Raw genomic sequence first — 22,298 nt, 5'->3', positions numbered from 1 at the left:
ATCTTTGTACATGTAGGTCCTTTCCCCCTTCTTATGATCTCTTTGGGATACAGCCCTAGAAGTGGTGCTATTGCTGGGTCAAATCATATGCACAGCTCTCTGGGCACAGTTTCAAAATGATTTTCAATCAACAAGGATGAAAATAAAAAAAGTGTTTTTTAACCACCATCACTTCACTAAAATGCCAATTAATACATCAATGAGAGATGATGTTTGCCCCTCAATTCCTCAAGCAGCCCGGTACATTGGAGTTTATTTTAGGCATTATACATTAGGCATCTTAAGAGGCAATATGGAGTAGAGGATAGAGCCTGCTTCAGAGTCAAGAAGATGAGTCCATCTCCAACTTCTAACACACACTGTCTCTTTGACCATGAGCAAGGCCCTCAACCTTTAGCCTCCCAGGTGACCCTTGAAGGCAGGAGGTCTTAACTTTTTTCTGTGTCATGGACCTCTCTGGTGGTATAGTTAAGTCTATGGACCCCTTCTCAGAAGCATGTTTCCAGTCGCATTATATAAATTACCTAGCTTTACAAAAGAAATAAATTCTATTGAAATACAATTACCAAAATATTAAAGCAAGTTCACTGACTCCAGTTTAAGAACTCTTGTTCTTTGACTGAAACCTGAAGAACAGGGCTGCTTAGCATTGGTAGAGAGTTTCTTCACTGATGAAATTACAGGCTCAGACCCCCCAAAATTACATATGGTATTGTTGGTCCATACATATTTGGTGTTGGACTGTTGCTGCACAACAATGAACCGTAAGTATATCCAGAAACATCTAATATGTCAGAGGCTAAGTTGGGTTCATGTCAGAGGGCCTACAACAACAAAATTTCATATCATTGAAAGAGTGATGAAATAAAAGCCACACTCTAAGGTCAGTGAATCATTTTTTTCTAAATTTCTCCAATGATTACAGACTGAATTTTCTTTGGATTTGGGTCAACTTCCTTCAGTCTTCCTTTATTTTAGCATCCCAAGGTTACACCTAGGGAATATGGAACTCAGGGCTAATCACACATGGTATGTTTCTCCCTCACCTTTAAAACATTTTCCTCTAGTCATAATGAATATCAAGAACAGTCATCTGTTGGGGATAATAATTCGCCAAAGGACAGCAATGAACTGAGAACATCATAGTGCGTGCAAAGAAACTATGCTTCTCTAGTCAGACTACCTGGGGCTCAAATGCTGCCTCTGACACTTGCTCCCCTCCCTACGGCATCTTTAGCAAGTCACCTGACCTCTCTAAGACCCAGTTTCTTCATCTGCAAAATGAAGAAATGGCCTCTGAGGTCCCTCCCAGCTCTAAATTTATGGTTCCGAAACCTCAAAGGCAGTTTTACTAGCTTTTCTCTGGCAGCAGTGGGAAACTGGTGGGATTCCTTATATTTCAAAAGAACTGTGATTTCCATGGACACACACAAACACAAAACACACACACACACACACACACCCTTTCCACTGATCTAGACTGAAATCCCTCCTTGTCTCAGTAGCCAGGCTTAATGAGATTCTATGCCAGAGGTGGATTTCTGCAAATGAGAGTCTGTACACTTAACTCTCTAGGTCCTTAGAAGGAGAATACACAATTGTTTCTGTACACAAGGACTTTCTAGCTTGGCAGGGCCTCCCAAAGCCTACCTTACATAGGTGTGGCCTTACTGTAGGGCTGACTGGCAGAGGATTTTAGTGGAGAATAGGCTAGTTACCTAAATCAGCTTCAGGCTTCTTAATTTTTTAAGCACCAGTAGAGGGAACTTCCCTCCCCATATCTACTGTCCTACCAGCAGTACTACAGACCCTGTCTTCCCACTCCACCCCGACTCCATCCCCTAGCTCAATGCCAAAAGTACAATTCTCCATGTTAATAGTCTATCATTAGGATTTTAAAGTAACAACAACTACAAATTTATAACATAATTTACAATCACAAAGATATACATAGCTTCATTTGACTAACTATCAAGGAGACACCTCTGCTACTTCCCACCTATTTCTAATGGTAGCGCTAAAGCCCGATGAACAGACAAGTCAGGGGGCTGTTGGTTTATTAAGTATGGCAGGTGTGTTTTATCTATGGGTGAAAAATATTTCTGCAAAGCTTTACAGGTTGAATCTCTCCCAAACACTAGAGATCTAATATCTATATACTTTGTATTTATTGGTGTACATGTTATATCACTCCAATAAAACATAAGCTCCTTGAAAAAAATTTTTTTTTTCAAATTTAAAAAAAAAAGTCACAGGTTTTACATACCTTTGCCAAGAGGGCAGCTGACGCGCCCAGGACAGGACTAATGGCCAGAATCACAAGTGTTAGCTTCCAGCCTCTTGAAAATCCAACTATAAAACCTGTGAGGAATGTTGCTACTGCTTGAAAGAATAATCCAATTTTGTCTCCAATTCCATCGTTAATTTTGGAGACATCACTAAAAGAAGAATATAAATACTACTGTCAAAAATCATAAGTATTTAAATCATTTCTATTAGGTTTAAGATTATTTCTGATACTGTAAAATTCAATGCTCCTTTTAATTTTCGTTCTAACAAGTGAATACTTACTACACAGAGCTATGGCTCACGGTGTGAATATGTATATGTGGCCCAAAACAACTGAGAAAGGACCTTTCAAATAACTCAGGAGGTCTCCATCCCAGGGAGAAAAGTTAAGAAGCAAACCACCCGCATTCACATTTTTTTTTATCATTATTGATAGGTCTAACAATGCAAACCATCATGTTAAAAAGCATACACCAAATGTGAGTTGTCAATGCAATGAGTATAGCATCAACTGTGTACACTCCATAATGTCATTCAACAATCACTATTAAGCACTTCCAAGTATAAGCTTCACTTCATGATATAAAAAGAAATGGAACACAGTTCCTGTCCTTAGGGCACTTACAATCTAGCAATTATTTCCTTCAGAGTTAGTCAGATCTCTTAAAAATAAGAGGAAATTTTAAAGTCATCGAACAGAAAGAATCATCTTGTAAGTTAAATATCCAATAATATACTTACTCAGACAGTCGAGTGTTCAGTTCCCCAACATCATGGACATCAAACCACCCAATTTCCTGGCGCATTATTGAATGGAAAAAATTTTGTCTAATTTTCTTAACTTGTCGTCCAGCAGCTAAGGTCCAACCTGCAACTTGCACGTAGGAAGCAACGAGCACCCCAAAACCCAGTCCGGTATAATACAAGGCATACCTGGAAAACACCAAAAAGCACTGCAAATGTTTCCTTCAGTTAAACAAGTCTTTTAGAGGCAACTTAACTTTTCCTACTCTCTCTCAATTTTCCTAATCTGACCATCTTTAAGAAGCAGAATGGGTTCTAAGCTGAGATAACTGTTGGCATCACTTGTTAGCTGTTACTCAGCTATAGAATAACAGCTCTCCTACCCTATTCTTGCTTAATTACATCCCCAAATACAGGAAGACTTCTAGAAAAAAGGGTTTGCTCTGGGTCAGTACAATTGACTATTTTATTCCTCAAAAGGGTTTATTTCAATTCTTAAACCTAAATTCCATAATAATAACTGACAAACTAGATAATTATCTTCTAACATCAACCACCAGCAATCCAGAGAAGCCAAACATTCTCTGGAGCAGATCTTTAGTATTTAAACACACACACACACACACACACACACACACACACACACCCCATGAGGGCTTTATCAACAATTCCTTTTAAAGGTGAAATGTCAGAACACCCAAATTAAGTAGAATTGTATTATAACTGAAGTTCACAATTTTTGACATTTCAGTATTCAGATATATGTGTGCGTGTGTGTGTACATGAGATACTTTATCATAATCAGGCATCTTGGCCCACAGCCTTTCCCTAGAGATTCTGAGGTAAATGCAACAGATAATTTTGATCAGGGTAATAAACCCTTGGTTAATGGATTACTCACTGGTGAATTATTACCCCAGTGTTGATAATCTATAGTAGAAGAGAGCTAAATAGATATTCCAAAGTGAGAAAAATACCAGTATTGCTCTCAAGTCTAAAGCAATCCATGGTCCATAATCCCATATATGTGTTACTAGCTGTTGTTTTTTAAAAACAAACGAGAATTAAAATAAATTCAAACAGTCATTAGATGATTTCCATTTCAGGTGAAATACAAAAAAACAAAAAATAAAGTTCAGATGTACATTGAAATTTCTGGTTTCCCCAAAAGGCTCAAATGCCTTTCCAATCTATCCTGCAACAGGTCTTACCTTTTGGACACCCTATCTTTTTTTCATCTACTCTCTCATTTATTTTACGTATCTTAATACCTTCATTACAGTACTAAAGTTAAATCTCTCTTAAATTTCTTAAATCATCAACCAAAAGGAAAACCAGGAACATGGAAGGAGGAAAAAGGTAGGGATAGGGAGGAAAGTTATTACTGGGAAGTTGGCTATGGCTAAACAAAAATGATCATTTTACTTCCAGATAGCATCATCGTCATCATATGAGTATGATGGAAAAAAACCTGAGAGGCATACTAAAACTCTTGGCTTCAAAAATATATAAGAATTAAATGGTTGATAAAAATGTTTTTTAAAAAACAGTATTAAGACTTTATTGTTGTTATCAATAATTTTGAGACTGGGTCTCTGTCTCACTCAGGCTAAAGTACAGTGGCCATTGATAGGTCCAATTCCACTGATAATCAGTACTGGAAGTTTGCCCACTCTGCTTCCTAACTGAGCTGGTTCAGCCCTCCTTAAGGAAGATGAATGTCCCTTTGCTCTTGGAGGCTCATTATATTAGTGCCGGACTCAGTGCAATGCTCAATCTGCATTAGTCTTCAGAACTCCTGGTGCTCACACAATCCACCAGCCTTAGCCTTCCTTTGTAGCAGGAATCACAGGCATGTACCACCACGTCTGGCAAGAGGCTATGATTTTTAAAGCTATTCAACTTCTATCATCTACATTCTACTAGGGATAAACTAATACCCTGGCTATTAAGCAAGGAAAATTTACCAAAACCTTAAATGAACCTTATTTTGTAAACAAAGTTTCTTCTATTTTACATGAACAATATGACTACTACTAATTTCCATTCTCTATTAGCATAGCACAAACTGAAGGCATAATAACATTATCAGAACAAGTATGATAAAAACTTATCTGATACAACTAAGAAATATAGCTAATTACGTGGTCATTTCCGCCTCCAGGTTTTCGAAGACATTTTCACCTCCACAAAAAAAAAAAAGAAAGAGAAATATTTAGGTTAGATTTAAAAGACACACAGAACCCTGTTTAGCCTTATATATGACATTTTAAAAAATATATAGTTATTTAATATCCCTATATTTCCACAAGTCAAAACCATGCCTACTCTACTTTAAAACTTCAGTGTTAGGAGCACAAAATTGGCATAGTCTTTGTTGTATGTATTATCCACATTATATGCATAAATTACAACATGATGAAGGATAGATAATATAATTCTTCTGTTCTGAAAGGGAATAAGACTCATGTCTGTATAAATAAGTTATACCAACATATTAAAACATCAAATGCATATCTGGCATTTATGAGACTGTAAGCTTCAGATCATTACTTAACATTACATATAAATTGATTTTTTTAAACCACAATACATTTTGGATTGGATTTTTGGTTTTTTCTTTTCAGTAGGACATGTGACATTGATGGTATAGGTGAGGAACTCCCATTGTGGATAATTAACTTTTTTGCCACTTCAAGTCTTAGAGTTGTGTGGGTCACAGAGAGGTTAACTGCATTCACTTATCCAATTTTACTACATAAAACCTCTGAGGGCTACCTATGAACAGGGTGTAAAAGAAAGAGCAGGGTCAAAAGATCTAGGTTCAAGCCCCGTCTCAGACACTTACTGGGTAAAGGTATTGGACAACACACAACCCCTCTGTGCTTCAGTTTCCTTATCTATAAAACAAGATAATCCTTGAACCATCTAGAGCTCACATGGTTGTTAAGAAGCAATACACATGCTTGTAACTAACTACATAAATGTGAGTTCTAACAACCCATAAAGGAAAGGATATTTGTGAAGCTGTAGAAATAACTTTTTAACTCTGAACTTCAGAAAAAACTTTGAACTTTGAACCCTTACAAGAACAGTGTTGGGGGCACTCACTTAGAGAAGAGGACAAAAGATAATGGAAAGGGGGTTAAGAAAATTATTGTGGCTTTACTTTTGTTGTTCAGCTGTTTTTCAATTGTGTCAGACTCTTCATGACCCCCTTGGGGTTTTCTTGGCAAAGATACTGGAGTGGTTTGCCATTGCTTTCTCCAGCTCATTTAACAGATAAGGAAACTGAGGTAAGCAGGGATAAGTGACTCACCCAGGGTCACACAGCCAGTAAGTGTCTGAAGTCACGTTTGAACACAGACCTTCCTGACTCCAAGCCTGGCACTCTCTCCACTGAACCACCTAGCTGCCCCTAGCAGTTTGAGGTCCTACTAAAATCTCTAGGCTGTATATGAGTCAAGGGCTGAAATAAAGTCTCTTGATTGGCAGGAGTCTCTTCTAGTTGCTTCTGTATGTTATCTCCATCTGAATAAAAGTAGGAATTTCTAGTTCTCTGACAGAGGTAATAGTTACTGGTAAAGTAGAGGATCAAGGACACCTCCAAGACATTTTCACCTAGCCTTTACCTTTAATATCATAACTTTATAACCATCAGGATCAGGATTTTTCCCCTTCCTTCATTTCATGACAGGCACCAAAGCAAAAGACTTTTATTCCTGCTATCTAACTTGCCAAGACATATATACATAGATACATACAGATGTGTATACACATAAATATACACATATGTGTGTACATACATACATACATACATAAATATACACACACATATACATATGCTCTCTGGAATGCTTGCTCCAAAATGAACAAACTTACTTTAATTTTTTTACATTTAATTTTAATTTTCATCAGTTACATGTAAGCAAAAATTTTAAACTTTCATTTAAAAACAATTTTTAAGTTCCAAATTATCTCCTCTCTCCTTCCTCTGCCCCCTCTTTGAGAAGGCAAACAATTTGATCACACACATGCAGCCATGCAAAACATTTCCGTATTAGCTACGTTAAACTTGCTTTTAACCTTAAACCTTTTCCACTTTCATTTCCTCCATCACTGAGTCCTGGCTCTCTCTTGGTGACACCATATCCCTGGCTACACTTTCCATGTTCATTCATCAGCTCCCCAACCCTTGCACACACAGGTAGCGGGACGGGGTCAGAATACTCTTTGCTGCCCCTCCATTGCCATTCCCAGACAATCTTCCCACGATCTTTCAGCAATCTCTCCTCCTTTGAGGTCCAACTATTCAAACTTATTATCTACCTCAGGTCCTGGTGACCATTATCTATTGATTCCCCAGGGTAGTTTTCTTTTTAATCATTGAGTTCCATGTCTGGATCATTCTCTCTCTATCCTAACTCCCTTCCTCATTCTAGGGGACTTCAGCATACTTACTGATGTCTCCTAAATACCCCAATCTTCCAGTTCCTCAGTCTATTCAGATCTCATGACCTGCTCCTCCACACCACCTCAGATGCACACAGAGATGGTTATCACTTTGGTTTTGCCATCAGAGTTCCACTACCATGTTCATGAGCTCTGAAATTCCTTTAATTTATGATAAATCTTTATCACCCCATCTTTTTCTTTCCCTTACAACACCTAATCCTGTTCTTCTTCTTTCTCACCTTGCCTTCAAGCCCCTCCACCCCTTAGTTATTTCCCAGACAGTAACACTCGATGATTTGGTCATACGTTCCTTCTCTAACTCAACCCCATAGTAAGTTAGCTGAATAATAAACTATCTTCGACGTTCAAATATGCTGCCCCTTTTGCTACTGTCTGCCAATCACTCCTCAACAAACCTCAACCTTGGATTACTGCTCAACAGAGTCTGAGAAAATGACTGAATTTCAATGACAGGGTACATGACATATTTATGTTCCACAATCTCAATTGGACCTTCCCTGCAGCAAGACAAACCTTATAAATCTCCCTAATTAACTTGCTGTTCCACTCACCATAGCAACCTTTCCATTCTTATTCCTTCTTGAGCTCTGCACTCTCTCTGTGACCATTCACTTCCTCTTCTCCCATCCTCATCTTAAATCACATTCCTCCAATTCTTCTTTCACCTCTGTCTCAAATGAATACCTACTTCTCCTTGAGACAAGGTCAGCTCTTCAACAATACTCTTCATCCCAACCCTTTCCATCTTTTCCACTGCATTACTTCTTCTATCATCCACATGAACTCTCTAATCTTCAATCTCTCTCTCTCTTTTACTTTCTCTCTCCTCTTCCCCTCTTTTTCTCTCCCCTCCCTCCCTCACTTATATTGTTCCACCTATCCTTAAAAACCCCTCACTTGCTCTAACCATCTCTTCTAGCTACCATCCTTTTTTTCTCTCTTCCCCTTCTTGGACAAACTCCTTAAAAGACCATCTATGTTGGAGCTTCTACTTCCTCTTCTCTCACTCTCTTCTAAACCCTCCACCATCTGCTTCTGACATCATCATTCAATTGAAACCACTCTCTCACAAGTTACCAATGATCTTTAAATTGCCCAGTCTAATATCCTTTTCTCAATCTTTAGCCTTCTTGGTCTCCTTGAAGTTTCTTTTTTCATACTACTGATTATCCTCTCATCCTGGACAGTCTGTCCTTTTTGTTTTCCTAACACAGCTATCTCTTGCTTCTCCTCCCACCTGCCTGACCGCTTCTCAGTCTCATTCTTCATCCAGATCATACCCATTAATCATGGGTGTCCCCTCGATGTCTGTCCCAGGTGCTCTTTTCTCCTCCCTCTGTACTATCTCATTTGGTGATCTCATGAATTCCGATGGGCTGGACTGTCATCTCATGCAAGTCCCTAGATTCTGGCCTGAGTCCCAGTCTCACATTAGCAACTGCCTTTTAGATTATTTCAAAATGGATGCTCTCTAGGTATTTAAAATCCATCCTGTCCAAAATAAACTTCTCATCATCCTCTTTCAAACCCTCCCCTCTTCCCAATTTTCCCATTACTACTGAGGTCACCACCAGTTGCCTTGTTACCCAGGCTTACAACCTCCATGCCATTTTTGACTTCTCACTCACACTCATCCCATGTATCCAATGTGCTGGATACCTTCACAATATCTCTTGTATATGTTCTCCTTTCTCCACATGAACAGTTGCCGTCCTGGTGGAGGCCCTCAACACTTTATGCTTGGGCTATTACTATAGTCCTCTGGTTGGCCTGCCTACCCCAAGTCTCTTCCCATTCTAATCCATCCTCCCCACTTGACTGACAAAGTGATCTCCTTAAAGTACAGTTCTGATCATGTCATCTACCTACTCAAGCTCTAGAGGCTCCTCCTTACCTCTGGGATCCAACAGAGAGTCATCCTGTTGGCATTTAAAGGCCTCCAGAGCTCAGCCCCTTCCTGCTTCTCCACTCCTCTATGTACTCTGTGACCTGGCTCCACTGGGCCACTCACTATTTCTCACATAAGACACTCCATCTCCTGACTCCATGCCTTTTCACTGGTTGTCCCACATGCCTGGAATTCTTTTCTTCCTCATCTGTGCTACCCAGTTTTCTTGGCTTCCTTCAAGACTCAGCTCAAACTCCACCTTCCTGAAAGGTCTTTCCTGCCTGTCATTCCTCGCCCCTACCCCTCTGCTCCACTAAGAGTGACTTGCCTTTGAAATTAACTTTCATTTATCATCCACACACACACACACACACACACACACACACACACACACACACACACACGTATATGTTTAATGTGATTCCTTGGAGGGCAGAGACTCTATTTTTGCTTTTCTTTATACCCCAGCACTTAGCCCTGCCTGACACATAGTAAGTGCTTAAAATGCCTGTTGGCTGACTGACACTTTGATCCTTTAGGGGGAGGGTGAATCATGCTTGGACTACTGTAATAGTTGGAGAAAGGTGGACATCACCTCTTCAGCATCACTGTTCTCTGTCAGGTGATTGTTACCTTCTAGTATTGGGGCAGAGGTCCTGACCAAGGGAATTCTGGCACCCTCAAATTAGGCTCTATTTCCTACAATTTCAGTCTCTCACTATCATCTTTCCAAATCACCAAGTCTCAAATTTCTCAGCGTTATCTGTGATTCACTACTTTACTCCTATATCCATTCTGTCCCCACAACCTATTTACTTTTTTAAAAAATTCATTCATCTGTTTTACTTTCCTCCCCTGTGTGACCTCCTGGGCAAGTCACTAAATACCTATGTGCCTCAGGCAATCCATGGGCCTTATCTACTAAATTACAGCTAGGGTTCAGTGTGCACTAATATAGAGAGCCTGAACCACTTAAATTAACTTAATCCCAGATTTTTAATACACTCACATATATTTCTCCCTCTTTCCATTTCTACCTCCCCTCCATCCCCCTCCCACTCCCACCTCCCACCAGTCCCTCTTTACCTCACAACTAGGTTAACAATGTCCTGGATGAAATCTTCCATTCTCACACTAATCTATCCTGAATTCAACATCCTAAATTCATCCTGTTAACAAACTAATTTTGAAACACAACTTTCATTATGTTATCTCCCTTGTTAAAAAAAAAACACCTTTCAACAATTCCCTCTTGCTCTATTAAATCTAAGCTCCTTATAACCCATCTTTCAAAACCCTCCATAATCTGACCCACTCTGCTCATAGAATCTTATTTCTCCTTGCTCCCCTTTCATGCACCTTTCACACTAATAACACTGATTTCCCTCTTTTCCACAAATATATCACGCTCATTCCTGCCCTCACGTTCCTCATCCTGCCTGGACTGCCTTCTTCCCAATTCTTTTCCAGGCTAAGTACTGCCTAGCTCTTCTTACTTCTTCCATTAAACAGTTAATAAGCTCTAACTTTTCCTACAATATTGATGAACTGTATTACACACTTTCTTATTTAATGATACACTTTCTTCCATTACTTGTATAGTGTTAGAGTTCTGTCTAGAAGTAGAAGGAATTTTAGAAACCATCCAGTCCAATCCCCCTCATTTTAAAGATGAGTAAACTGAAGCCCAGGAAGGCTAAGTAACTTGTGTCTCTTTCTCTCAGGTAGGTTTTAAGTTCCCCAAGTAGAAGACTCACATCTTCTAATTCAGCCTTCATGGCTCAATTAACACTTGGCTGTTTTATTCAGAAACTAGGTGGTACAAGGGATAAAATACTAGATATGCAGTCATGAAGACTAGTCTCAGGCACTTAGTAGTTGTGTGACCATGGGCAATTCAACTTCTGTCTCCCTCAGTTTCTTTAACCATAAAATTGGTATAATAATTGCACCTACCTCCCACAGTTGTTACGATGATAAAATGAAATAATATTTACAAAGTGCTCTGCAAATCTTAAAGCACTTCATAAATGCTATTTTTATTATATTTCAATGAAAACAATAATAATACTGCCAACTCAAGGTGATGGGACACTTACTTGAACCACTCATGTTTAAAGCGGTTAGATTTGCGTTTCCCATATTTGCAAAGCTGTCCGTCATGTCCCCAAAAATCAGCATCATGAGAGGGAGTCCTGCTCCATGTACAAGGGCTGCAACTGTTCCCAGCACCATGTATAACTTATCCAGCCAATCTGAATATCGAAACTGGAAGAGGGGAACATATAAAATAGGAAAATTAATTAGCATAGTCCTCCACTGAGTTCTAAAACTGTCCTTCAAGTTCAATTTACTTGCTCATCTTTTCTTAATTATACTATGTTATGAAAATGCTTGTTTTATTACATAAATTAAAAATAAAATAAATTTTAAAAAGTCTAATTTACTTGCTCGTCTTTTCTCATAGGGCTCAAATGGAACAGTGCGTAGAAAGAGAGAAACAGGATTTAAAATCATCATATCAGCAGTATGTCTCATAGACCTTATGAGCTAGATTCAAAGCTCTTTTTTTGAAGAAGTATTCCTTAAAAAGTACGAACATTGTTCTATTCATTTATTTTGAATGTTCAAAGAGGGAAAAAATGGTTTAGTCCCTCTAAAAAAGATGTAATTTATTCTAGGCATCTGACTTAAGTTATAAAATGGCAGAGCTCATTAAAGAAATCTTTTTAATATTAGACTTTGATTTTAAAATGAAATGGAGTAAATTAAAATATAGTTGTTAGAATGACTTTTTCCATATCAAAAAGAGAGGCATATACTATGTATACATCATTTATGTATCTACAATCTCTCCTTATTACAGAAGAGCTACATAGAAGAAAGAAAGGAAACAGTGAAAGATGGGATTATGAGCTAAGTAGGAAGGTTTAGGAAGCAATTTACATCTTTTCTTAGATACATCTTAAGTAGTTAAAAAGATCAAAGGTAGAGAAAGACCAGCAGAGCAGATTGCTGGGGAGCTACGGTGAATTCTGAAGCTTTATGATACCCTAATCAGGCAGTTGCTAGGCTTTGATACAGATAGCAGCAAGTTGCCAGGATGAAGAGAGATCTCAAAGGTCTATTTAAAGAGCAACTACATGACTTAGTAAGACAAAGTGGTTATTAGGAAGTCAGGATTCAAGGAAGGGTACCAAGTAGCCAAAAGCCCAGGGACAAAATTTAGGCAACCAATATAAGGTATTACTGTACACAAAACCGGTAGCAACTCATGGTGTTCCTTATTATGTGTTTCCTGGTATGGTATGAATCACCTGACAAACTGAATTAGCCGGGGGGGGGGGGGGGCGCACTTGACTAAAGTGTGGAAAAAGAAGGGAGAAGCCGGGGACATTTCTTAAAGCAGGATGAGTTAAACAGTTTTTTTGTTTGTTTGTGTTTTTTTGGAGGGAGGTAAGGATAGTTGGAATTAATTGTGAGAAGGGTACTTAAAGTATAACTAGGCATCTTTTGTAATTTTTAAAGTTTTACTTATTAACCTACCTCAAAATAATATTTAAAGTTATGTAACTTTATCAATTTCTTTATTTGTAAAATAAACAATTGTAACAATTGCACCTACCTCCCAAGGTTGTTATGAGGATAAGATGAAATAATACCTGTAATACACTATATAAATTCTATTATTTTATATTTCAATTAAAACAATAATAATAATTCTTTGATGGGAAGCTATTTGAATTTCATGTACAGGGTACTGAAGAAAGTATCTTCATAAGAGCAAGCCTCAAAAACCCAAATCTATGAAAAGTCTAAAAAACATGGCACTCCAGGGGCTCATCTGACACTGTTCTTACTTAGATGCTGTTTAAACTAAAAATAAATCATTATTTCATTTCATAGATACATTTTACCAGTCACAAGCTTTATCTTCATCCCTTTGTCTTTTCGTTGGTCTACACATATCAAAGGAGGATTCAGATGGCAAAGCTCTGGGCAGTGATAGCCAGTCAATAAACAGTAGGCTGATTGAAGAGCTACACACTTATTTTTGCATTTTCTGCCTTTAATAAGGTATTGTCAAATGGAAAATACAAACTTTGACTCTTAAATAAATATTTGATCTACCACCACTGAGAGTAGAGAAATGAAAAAGAAATCATTTCCTCCTTTTACTTCTCTTGACTTAGATGCCAAGTCAAGTCAATGAATCATCAGATACATGCTGCATGGCTACTCTGTGCCAGGCACCATGCTAAGCATTGTCTCTCCTGTGGTGTGACATAAATTACTGATGGGGAAAAGAAGCAATACTCCAGTCAAACTCTATCTCTTCTCAGAAGAAGATTAAATTCTGTGCACCAAATGGCTAAAAATAAGGCATGATCAAGTTCTCTGAATTAATAAGGACCATATGCTTTATGTTAATTGCATCAAAACCTCAGAACATTCAGAGCATAGGATTAGGCCTAAAACCACTTGAGTTGGCCTAATCAGCCGTACTCAAGGGAAACAAAAAAAAAAATGAAGAATACCAATTGTTCATCCTACAATATCTACAGTTACATAGTTTTGTTGTCTAGTGGTGTGCAACACTTCGTGACCCTATATGGGGTTTTCTTGGCAAAGATACTTAAATATTTTGCCATTTACTTCTTCTGTAGATTAAGGTATAAAACAGAGTTGTTAAGTGACTTGCTCAGGGTCACACAGCTAGTCAGTATCTGAGGTTACATCTGAACTCAGATCTCCCTGATTCCAGGCCCAGCACTCTATCCACTGAGCCACCTAGCTACCCCAGACAGCTGCACATACAGACAATCTATAATACTTAGCCATCACTGCAAGTGAGGTTAGGCCCAGAATTGTACAGGAGGATGAAAGGGTACTGCCTTTGGGAAACTGCAAAGACTGTTTTTTAACATAAAATTTCTTCCCGAACCAAAGCCTCGTTTTTCAAATACCATTTTTCTTTATCATTTAGTCATTTCAGTTGTGTATGATACTTTATGACCCCATTTAGGAGTGGTTTGTCACTACCTTCCCTGGTTCATTTTACAGATGAGGAAACTGAGGCAAGCAGGTATAACTGACTTGCCCAGGATCGCATAGCTAGTAAGTGTCTGAGGCCAGATTTTAATTCAGCAAGAGGAATCTTCCTGACTCCAGGCCCAGCTCTCTAGCCACTGAGCCACCTAGCTACCCCTATTAGCGGCAGAACTATGATTCTACCGGTGTTTCAGTAGGGCTGCGAGCCATGAAGTACTACATTCTCCAGAAAAAGACAGTCAGTATTAGCCAGAGGGGGACAGAGAGCTGCGTGTTGGGCATGAGTAGGCTGTGACAAAACAGATGAAAAGAATCACAAAGAAGAACCAGAGTGAAATATGTTATCAGAGAGGTTCACAAGCAAAGAAAAGAATACGGGCTGATCACATGGTGAGAAGTGCAGATAACTGAGAGGTGGGTTCCACAGACCACAGTGAGGCACGCTTAGTACCGTGGGTGGGCTGTTCGTTCAAGACGTGGACAAGAATCACACAAGATGAATAAATATTGATGGATCAACATCTAGATCCGGAAGGCGCATTACAGGCCATTTAGCCTAACCCTGGTTTCACAGATGAGGAAATGAAGGTCCAAAAGACTAAAGGACTTGCCACACTCATATAAGTAGTGATGAGGGCATGGTTTGAACTCAGGCCCTTTGACCTCAAAGCCACGCTCTTTCCACTGTACCATGCTGCCTCTGTGTGGTAAGATTTGCATCACCCACATCAATGAGATAACAGATCCACGTGGGCACTGAGTATCAATAAGACTGTATTATCTTTCTTCAATTAGAGTAATTAATTCAATTAGAATAGCCCTAAGAGTGTGTTTAAAGATCTTCTGAAGGCCTGGAAGCCCTTGATGAAGTGGGATTATACCTAATGACAATCATTTCACATATGCCCTGAGTATTCAATAAAAACACGTTCATCATTATTATTATGATGGAAGAAGATAGGATGTCAATACAGCCATTTTAAAGTATATACGATGTCAGGCATAGAAAGTCTGCATAAAGCATGAGAAGTAGGTAGATAATGATTTAGGGGGAAAAAAACCCCAACATATTACTTTCTATGAGGTAGCTAGATGGCACTATGGATAGACAGTTGACCTGGAATCAGGAAAACCTAAGTTCAAATCTGGTTTTAGATATCTACTTAATCATGTAACCCTGTTTAACTTCTGTATGCCTCAGTTTCCTCACCTGTAAAATGAGGGCAATATAGCACCTAACTCTCAGGACTGTAGTGAGGATTAATGAAATACTTGTAAAGCAATACACAAACCTTAAAACATTATATAAAAACTAGTTGTTGTTATTATTATTATTATTAATTCCTTAAGTGTTATGGAAATCTGACACTGTAAGACTTGCAAACTGTCTAACCAAAATATATCTATTTTATGTGGTGTCTTTTTTATTTTGGAATTGTCTTTCTGAAGGGAAAACTTAAAATTCCCCCAGGACATTTCCAAGGTAGGGGGAAAATCAATTTCCTCCTTCTTTGCTAACTCACCAATAACATTTTCCAGGTAGGAAAAAAAATCCAAAAACCATGTTGGGACTTAGTTAACAAAGGTTATTTTAACCTTTCATTAAGACTATTTTTACTAATAAAAGCATTGAGGAGAATATTAGCCTTCCACTCAACAACTTCCTTAATAAGTATTTGTTTTGTGTGCAGGTTTTCACAAAGTTCTACAAGAATCATTCAGGCAAAAAGACAAGTGATAGCAATGATCCCAGGACTATTTCCTTTGCAAGTGTTTATAGTTGGTTGCCTCAAATGACCTGCATCATTCCAACTCTACGTGACCCTTGCTTTTCAATCCTTTTAAAATTTATCTGAGTTTGGCAAGTCTATTGCTACTATTTATTGGTCAAAAAATCATTCCAACTCTACGTGACCCTTGCTTTTCAATCCTTTTAAAATTTATCTGAGTTTGGCAAGTCTATTGCTACTATTTATTGGTCAAAGGACATGAACAGGCAGTTTTCATGGAAGAAATTCAAGTTATTAGTAACTACATAAAAAATGCTCTATCTAAATCACTAACAATTATGTAAGTTAAAACAACTTTGAAATCTTCTGATTGGCAAAGATGATAAAAGAGGAGAATGACGGTTGTTTGAAGGGTTGTGGGAAACTAGACACACTTGTGAATTGGTCCAACTGTTCTGAAAAGCAATTTGGAACTATGCCCCAAAGTCAGTAAGCTGTTCAGCTATATCGCTACTAGACCTGTACTCAAAAAAGTTTTTCTTAATGGAAAAGAATGTATATGTTAAAATATTTGTAGCAGCTCTTTTCATAGTACCCCCAAACTGGAAACCCAGTATACCCTTATTGGAGAATGGCTAAACAAATTATGGTTATATAAATGCAACATTATTGGGCCATAAGAAATGATAAAATGAACAGTTTCTGAAGAAGAAACTAGGAAAAGCTTTTATGAACTAATGCAGAGTGAAAATAGCAGAACCAGGAGAGTAATTTATACAATGACAATAATATTATATTATTCGAAAGATTAAAAGTCTAATCAGTCCAGTAATAAACCACAAGTCCAGAAGACTGAAGAAGAAACATGCTACCTGCCTCATGCCAGAGAGCTGATGAACTTAAAATTCAGAAAGACAAATATATTTTGGAGTATCACCTATGTGGGAATTTGTTTTGCTGAACTATGCATGTTTATCATAATAATTTCAATTTTTTTTTGTTTTTGTTTTGCTACTGTTGTTCAATCTGGGGGAAAACAGTGGAAGGAACAGATTATAAATGCATACATAAATATATTTATGTGTAAACATATATAAATAAATTGATGGATAAATTCTTACCATTTATTGCACAAATAATAATAGGTATGTATTATGTAGCTCATAAAACCCCTGAGTTTTTCCCTATTTTATTGAGTATAATATAAAAGAAGAAAATTCAGCCTCCAGATTAGAAATTAAAACTTTTAAACAGACCAATAAGTCAGAAAGGTTTCTCATATAGAGACTGAAATATAACAACCCCAAAAATACGACTTATGAATTTCAAACTGAAGCAGACAAGTGATTTTATACTGTTATCTCCTCACAAATTCTAAAGGGACAGAAATACAAAGCAGACGCTGAAGCATCAACACGTCCATCACAGGATAATGAAGATATTAATAGGGAAAAAGTCCTAACTTCCAGGGTTCAGTTAATTTGGTTATTATCTCATAACCTCCAATTACCTGTATAAACATTTAGTAAGCTGCCTCAACAAAGGACCTATATTACTTCTGAGTTCTTCATTAAAGTTGAGAGAGATGCTGCTGCTGTGAGAAGTCTTCCCTGCCTGACTGATTAGGGTCTAAGTTATGGTTCCCATTCATTCTCTAAGCCTTCAATATCCTAAATATAGCAAGAAGTAAGATAGGAAACATGCCAACAACACTCATAAAATTCCTGATCTCATCTTGAAGAGATCATCGGCTTATACATTTAAAGATGGAAAAGCTCTTATTTCATATCGCCTCACCCCCTCATTTTATAATGAGCAAACAGGCCAAGAGATGTTAAATGATTTGCCCAAGGGAACCCAGTAAATGGCAGCTAGGATTTGAACTCAGGTCCCATAACTCTAAGTTCATCACTCTTTGTACTGCATCACGCCACCTCCTAAGACAAGAGAGTTATTCTTTATTAACTCTACAAGTTCCCTGTAGCAATTGGGATAAAGAAGTTACATGGCCTTTGTAAATCCCAGATATTCTTGGCTGTTCAGCATATAACTTTATTAATGGAGAAAACAATGATAAGGTCAAAAAAGTGAATAATTATTGATTCTTCTCATTAATATGAGTAACAACAACTTGGACTCCAACCTAGCAAAGTCTCAAAGCTGTTGTACAAAAAGAAAACTCAGCCATCACTCTTCCTTTGTGAGACTTTCTTTCTTCCCTAGTCCCGTGCTTAGATAGATCCAGCTAAAGATCACAGTCCTAGAATCAGAAGAGCCAATGCAGACCACCTTGTCTTACCTCCTTATTTTACCAATGAGGAAAATGAGATTCAGAGAGATGAAGAGCCACACAGGTAGTAAGTGGCAGAGTTGAGATGACTAATGATGCACAGAATTAAGAAAGAAGGTAGAGCTAACTGAATCACAAGTAACCAAGAGGTATAGTGGTTAGACTGTTGGACTTAAGAGACATCTTAACATCTTAATTAGCACAATGCTGAATAGGGTTATGAAGATCGTGTCTCCCCCTTGCTTAATGATCTCCTGTGGCTCCCTATTACTTCCAGGACCAAATATAAAATCTTCTATTTAATGGCTCTTAAAGTTCTCCATAACCTGACCCTTTCCTACCTTTATAGTCTTGTACCTTACTCCAATCCACACACTCTATGATCCATCAACACTGGCTTCCTTGCTGCTCCTTATACAAGATAGTTCATATCCTAAACCTCTTGCAATTTCATTGGCTGTCCCCTGTACCTGGAATTCTCTCTGTCCTCATTTCTGCCTCCTGGTTTTCTTCAAATTTCAACTAAAGTCCTAACTTCTGCAAGAAGCCTCCCCTTAATTTTGGTGTTTCTCCCTGTGATTATGTCCAATTTACTCTGTTCATATATAGATGTTTGCATGGTGTCCCTCCAAGTAGACTGTGAACTCCTGAAGGTATGAACTGTTTTTGCTTTTCTTTATACCCCCAGAATAACAGCACATCTGATATATAGTAGGTACTTAATAAATGCTTGTTGATATAACTCCACTGAATGAGATAATGTGTAAGGTACTTAGTAAACCTTAAAGGGCAATATAACTGTTAGCTATGATTGGTCACAATACTCTACAGTCTGTAATTTTTATACATCTCACCAGAGGTTAAGTAAAATAAATACAATTCAACGAGCATGTATTAAGTATTTACAATATGTGTACCACACACAGTGCTAGCTACTGGGAAGACAAAAACAGGAAGAGAAAAAGTCTCTGACCTCTAAAAGCTTACTTTCCCTTCTGATCCTGTACTTACCTTTCCTAATATAATACAATCTCTAGCTAAATGCTAGCATAATCGTGATAAACATCAGCATGCAAAGAAGAAATCGGCTTGGAAATTTGTTTTCTATTTTTAATTACAAAGAGACCGATAACTCACCATTGCAAAGCTACTAACAGTTGGCTGTTTTTCTTTTTTCTTGCTTTTTTTGCTGGAAAAAAAAAAGGACCAGAGAAGACATGGATCATTTTACACTTAAGGAAGAGAAAAAATACAGTTCAAAACTGAATTACCTAAGTAGCCTGCTCATGGTAGAAAATTAAATTTGCGACTTAATTGCATTTTAAAAAAACATTGATTTCTTTACCAGCAGTTGATGACAGAATAGTTGTTTCTAGTTTGCTTATTTTAAAGCAAACATCCAAAATTCCTGGTATATTTGTCATGTATGTTTCCCATAGAAGATTTCCCATACATCCTACTTGGAAGTTAACGTTCTATATCATATCACCATGTTCAAATGCGTGCAGCCTCAAGAAATACAGTTTACCACTATACAGATATATTTAAAATACACTGGAAGTTTATTTTAATTTAATAAAAATCAATTAAAAAGACAAAATTAGCTAGTAAATCATTCCCCAAGAAACAAAAGCATCACACCTTAAAGATTTAATTTTTAAAAACGTAAAAAAAAAAGATCATTAAATAAAAATGGCAAAAACCATAACTTCAGATTTATTTAGCCCTTTGCGGTTAACAAAGTACTCTCACAACTCTGTGAGGTAGATCATGTAGGTATTATTGTCTCCTTGTTATGGAAACTGAGGCTTTGAAAAGCAAAGTGATTTGTCCATTGTACAAGTTAACGAGTATCTGAAGCAGCAATCAAACCTAAGTGTACTGACTCTAAGTCCAGTGGACCTTCCATGACATTAGACCACTTCTCTTTGAAAGTATCTAACACAATACCACCCTCGCTTACCCCCCCACCCCAAAAAAACCCTCAACAATCTCAGAACAGCACAACTAGAGAGGTGATAGAAGAAGAGGTAAAAGGGAGTGGAACATCCAATTTTCTGTCTACTCTGATTGTTGAATGTCTTGCTAATGCCTCAAGGGGAATCATATCACACTAGTGCCTAAAAAGTAAATGGGAGACAGAAGCCAGGAAAAGAACCACTTAAATAATTTAGGCCTAAAATGATTTCTCTCATTTGGAAACTTAGATGACTCTAGCTTGTATTTTCTGAATATTTACCTCAAATATCTCTTCTTCCCTTGACTAACAGGGTCTTGGTAAGATATGAGATATGATATGTGCATCACACAAGTCTATCTCATCCCAAGAACAAAAACAAATTGAATCGCTGTATATGGACAGAGCTGACACTAACTAGATGTTCGATAAGAGGCAAGTCATAATCTCTTAGTCTCAGGTTCTTCATCTGCAAAATGGGGATAATCTAGGGTTATAACGAGGCCCAAATGAGATCATTCATGTGTCAAGTGCTTTGCAAACTTTAAAGCACCACATGTCAGTTTTCATTAACAATTATTTAAATATATTCCCAAAACCCAAAACAGACTATTATACCAATAAGAAGTTATTACTAAAAAGGGACAGGTCTATAAACAGTTAAAAGCTTTTTTCCCCAATGCACATAAGCAAGCATTAAGAGGAGAAAGACAATACTAAAAGAGGTTCTTCAGCTTTGTTTCCTTGATTAGGAAATAATATAATTATATTCAGAAAAGACTAACTTGCATCATTAATTTTTTAAAAGATGTTAATGTTTAAAAAATAGAATTAACAGTGTGTATAACATTTCTGACAAAAGGTTATATGACTCAGCCGGAAGACTTCTTATAGGGAGGGAGTCCGATAACAACAGACATATGATGTTTACCACCCCTGATGGACTACTTCTGATGTCATCTCCAGGAAGCTGCCTTAACCTGTCTAGCTGAAGTCATCTCCCCTCCTCTAAAATCTTATAGAACTTTTGGTGTGCCATCGTTGGGGCATTTATCACATACCATCTGAAGTTCTAGTTAATATAATTTATGCATATACTTGTCTTTTTCTTTACTTTATAGCTTCAAAGAGTTTATTATAACATTGCTCACTCCAAAATCTGCCCCCTCTTCCAGCACATGGCCTTGCACTGGAGAGTGGGGTGGAGGGAGAGGACACAATAAAAATGCTACATAAATGAATATTCAATAGTACTGAAGGCACCCAAAAAACTACATTTTTTAAAAAATTTGTAAATAAAGAGATGGATGACATTACAAAAAGATGAAAAGGATTTTAGTTACTTATCTTTGTTCTAGGTCACTATTTAACTCAAAGCAGCAGATTATAGCTTAAAAATGAAAGGATGTAGACTGTGAAAGGGCTGAATAGAAAATTAAGATATTTATTTGTAGGTTATTTCTATTCTGTGGTTCCAACCACATTCTCCCCTAAAATTTCCTAACCTGAATTTTATTAAATCTGACTACAACTAGCTCTCTAGAAATATATGTTTTAAACATGTTTACAAAGGCTTTTTAAAATTAAGTAAAGCACTTCACATCATAATTATTAGATTATAAATTACTTGAGGACCTTTGCTTGTAACCCCAGCATTTATTACTACAGTATCTGGCATATAATATACACTTAATAAAATGTTTGTTGACTTATTTACATCAGATGTTTTTCTGAAAATTATAATAAAATTCTTTTAAATGTAATCACTTTAAAACCACTAGAAGAAAGCACTTTTAAAAGTAAGCCTGGGATGATGAATCCTTTTACAAAGTGAAGACTCTTTCTATAAAATGAATAAATCACCTCCCTAAC

General features: G+C 37.4%; 1 protein-coding gene across 7 annotated transcripts in view; it reads right to left on the bottom strand.

Annotated features, from left to right (window-relative positions):
* Positions 1 to 22,298, bottom strand: part of ABCB1 (ATP binding cassette subfamily B member 1) — a 200,808-nt gene that overhangs the window by 60,519 nt on the left and 117,991 nt on the right. For all 7 annotated transcript variants that reach the window (XM_020987474.2, XM_020987469.2, XM_078151865.1 and 4 more), the window contains exons 3-7: positions 19,607 to 19,658; positions 11,497 to 11,665; positions 5,178 to 5,217; positions 3,031 to 3,222; positions 2,267 to 2,438 (exon numbers count right to left, since the gene is read on the bottom strand). In XM_020987474.2, coding sequence (XP_020843133.1) covers positions 2,267 to 2,438; positions 3,031 to 3,222; positions 5,178 to 5,217; positions 11,497 to 11,665; positions 19,607 to 19,658 — 625 coding nt within the window. The remainder of the gene's footprint in view (positions 1 to 2,266; positions 2,439 to 3,030; positions 3,223 to 5,177; positions 5,218 to 11,496; positions 11,666 to 19,606; positions 19,659 to 22,298) is intronic.

The sequence above is a fragment of the Phascolarctos cinereus genome, unplaced genomic scaffold (assembly GCF_003287225.1).
Source record: "Phascolarctos cinereus isolate Bilbo 61053 unplaced genomic scaffold, phaCin_HiC Scaffold_1;HRSCAF=81, whole genome shotgun sequence".
Lineage (NCBI taxonomy): Eukaryota > Metazoa > Chordata > Mammalia > Diprotodontia > Phascolarctidae > Phascolarctos > Phascolarctos cinereus.
Note: the sequence above shows the minus strand (reverse complement) of the source record. Positions and strands in the feature narration are given on the sequence as shown.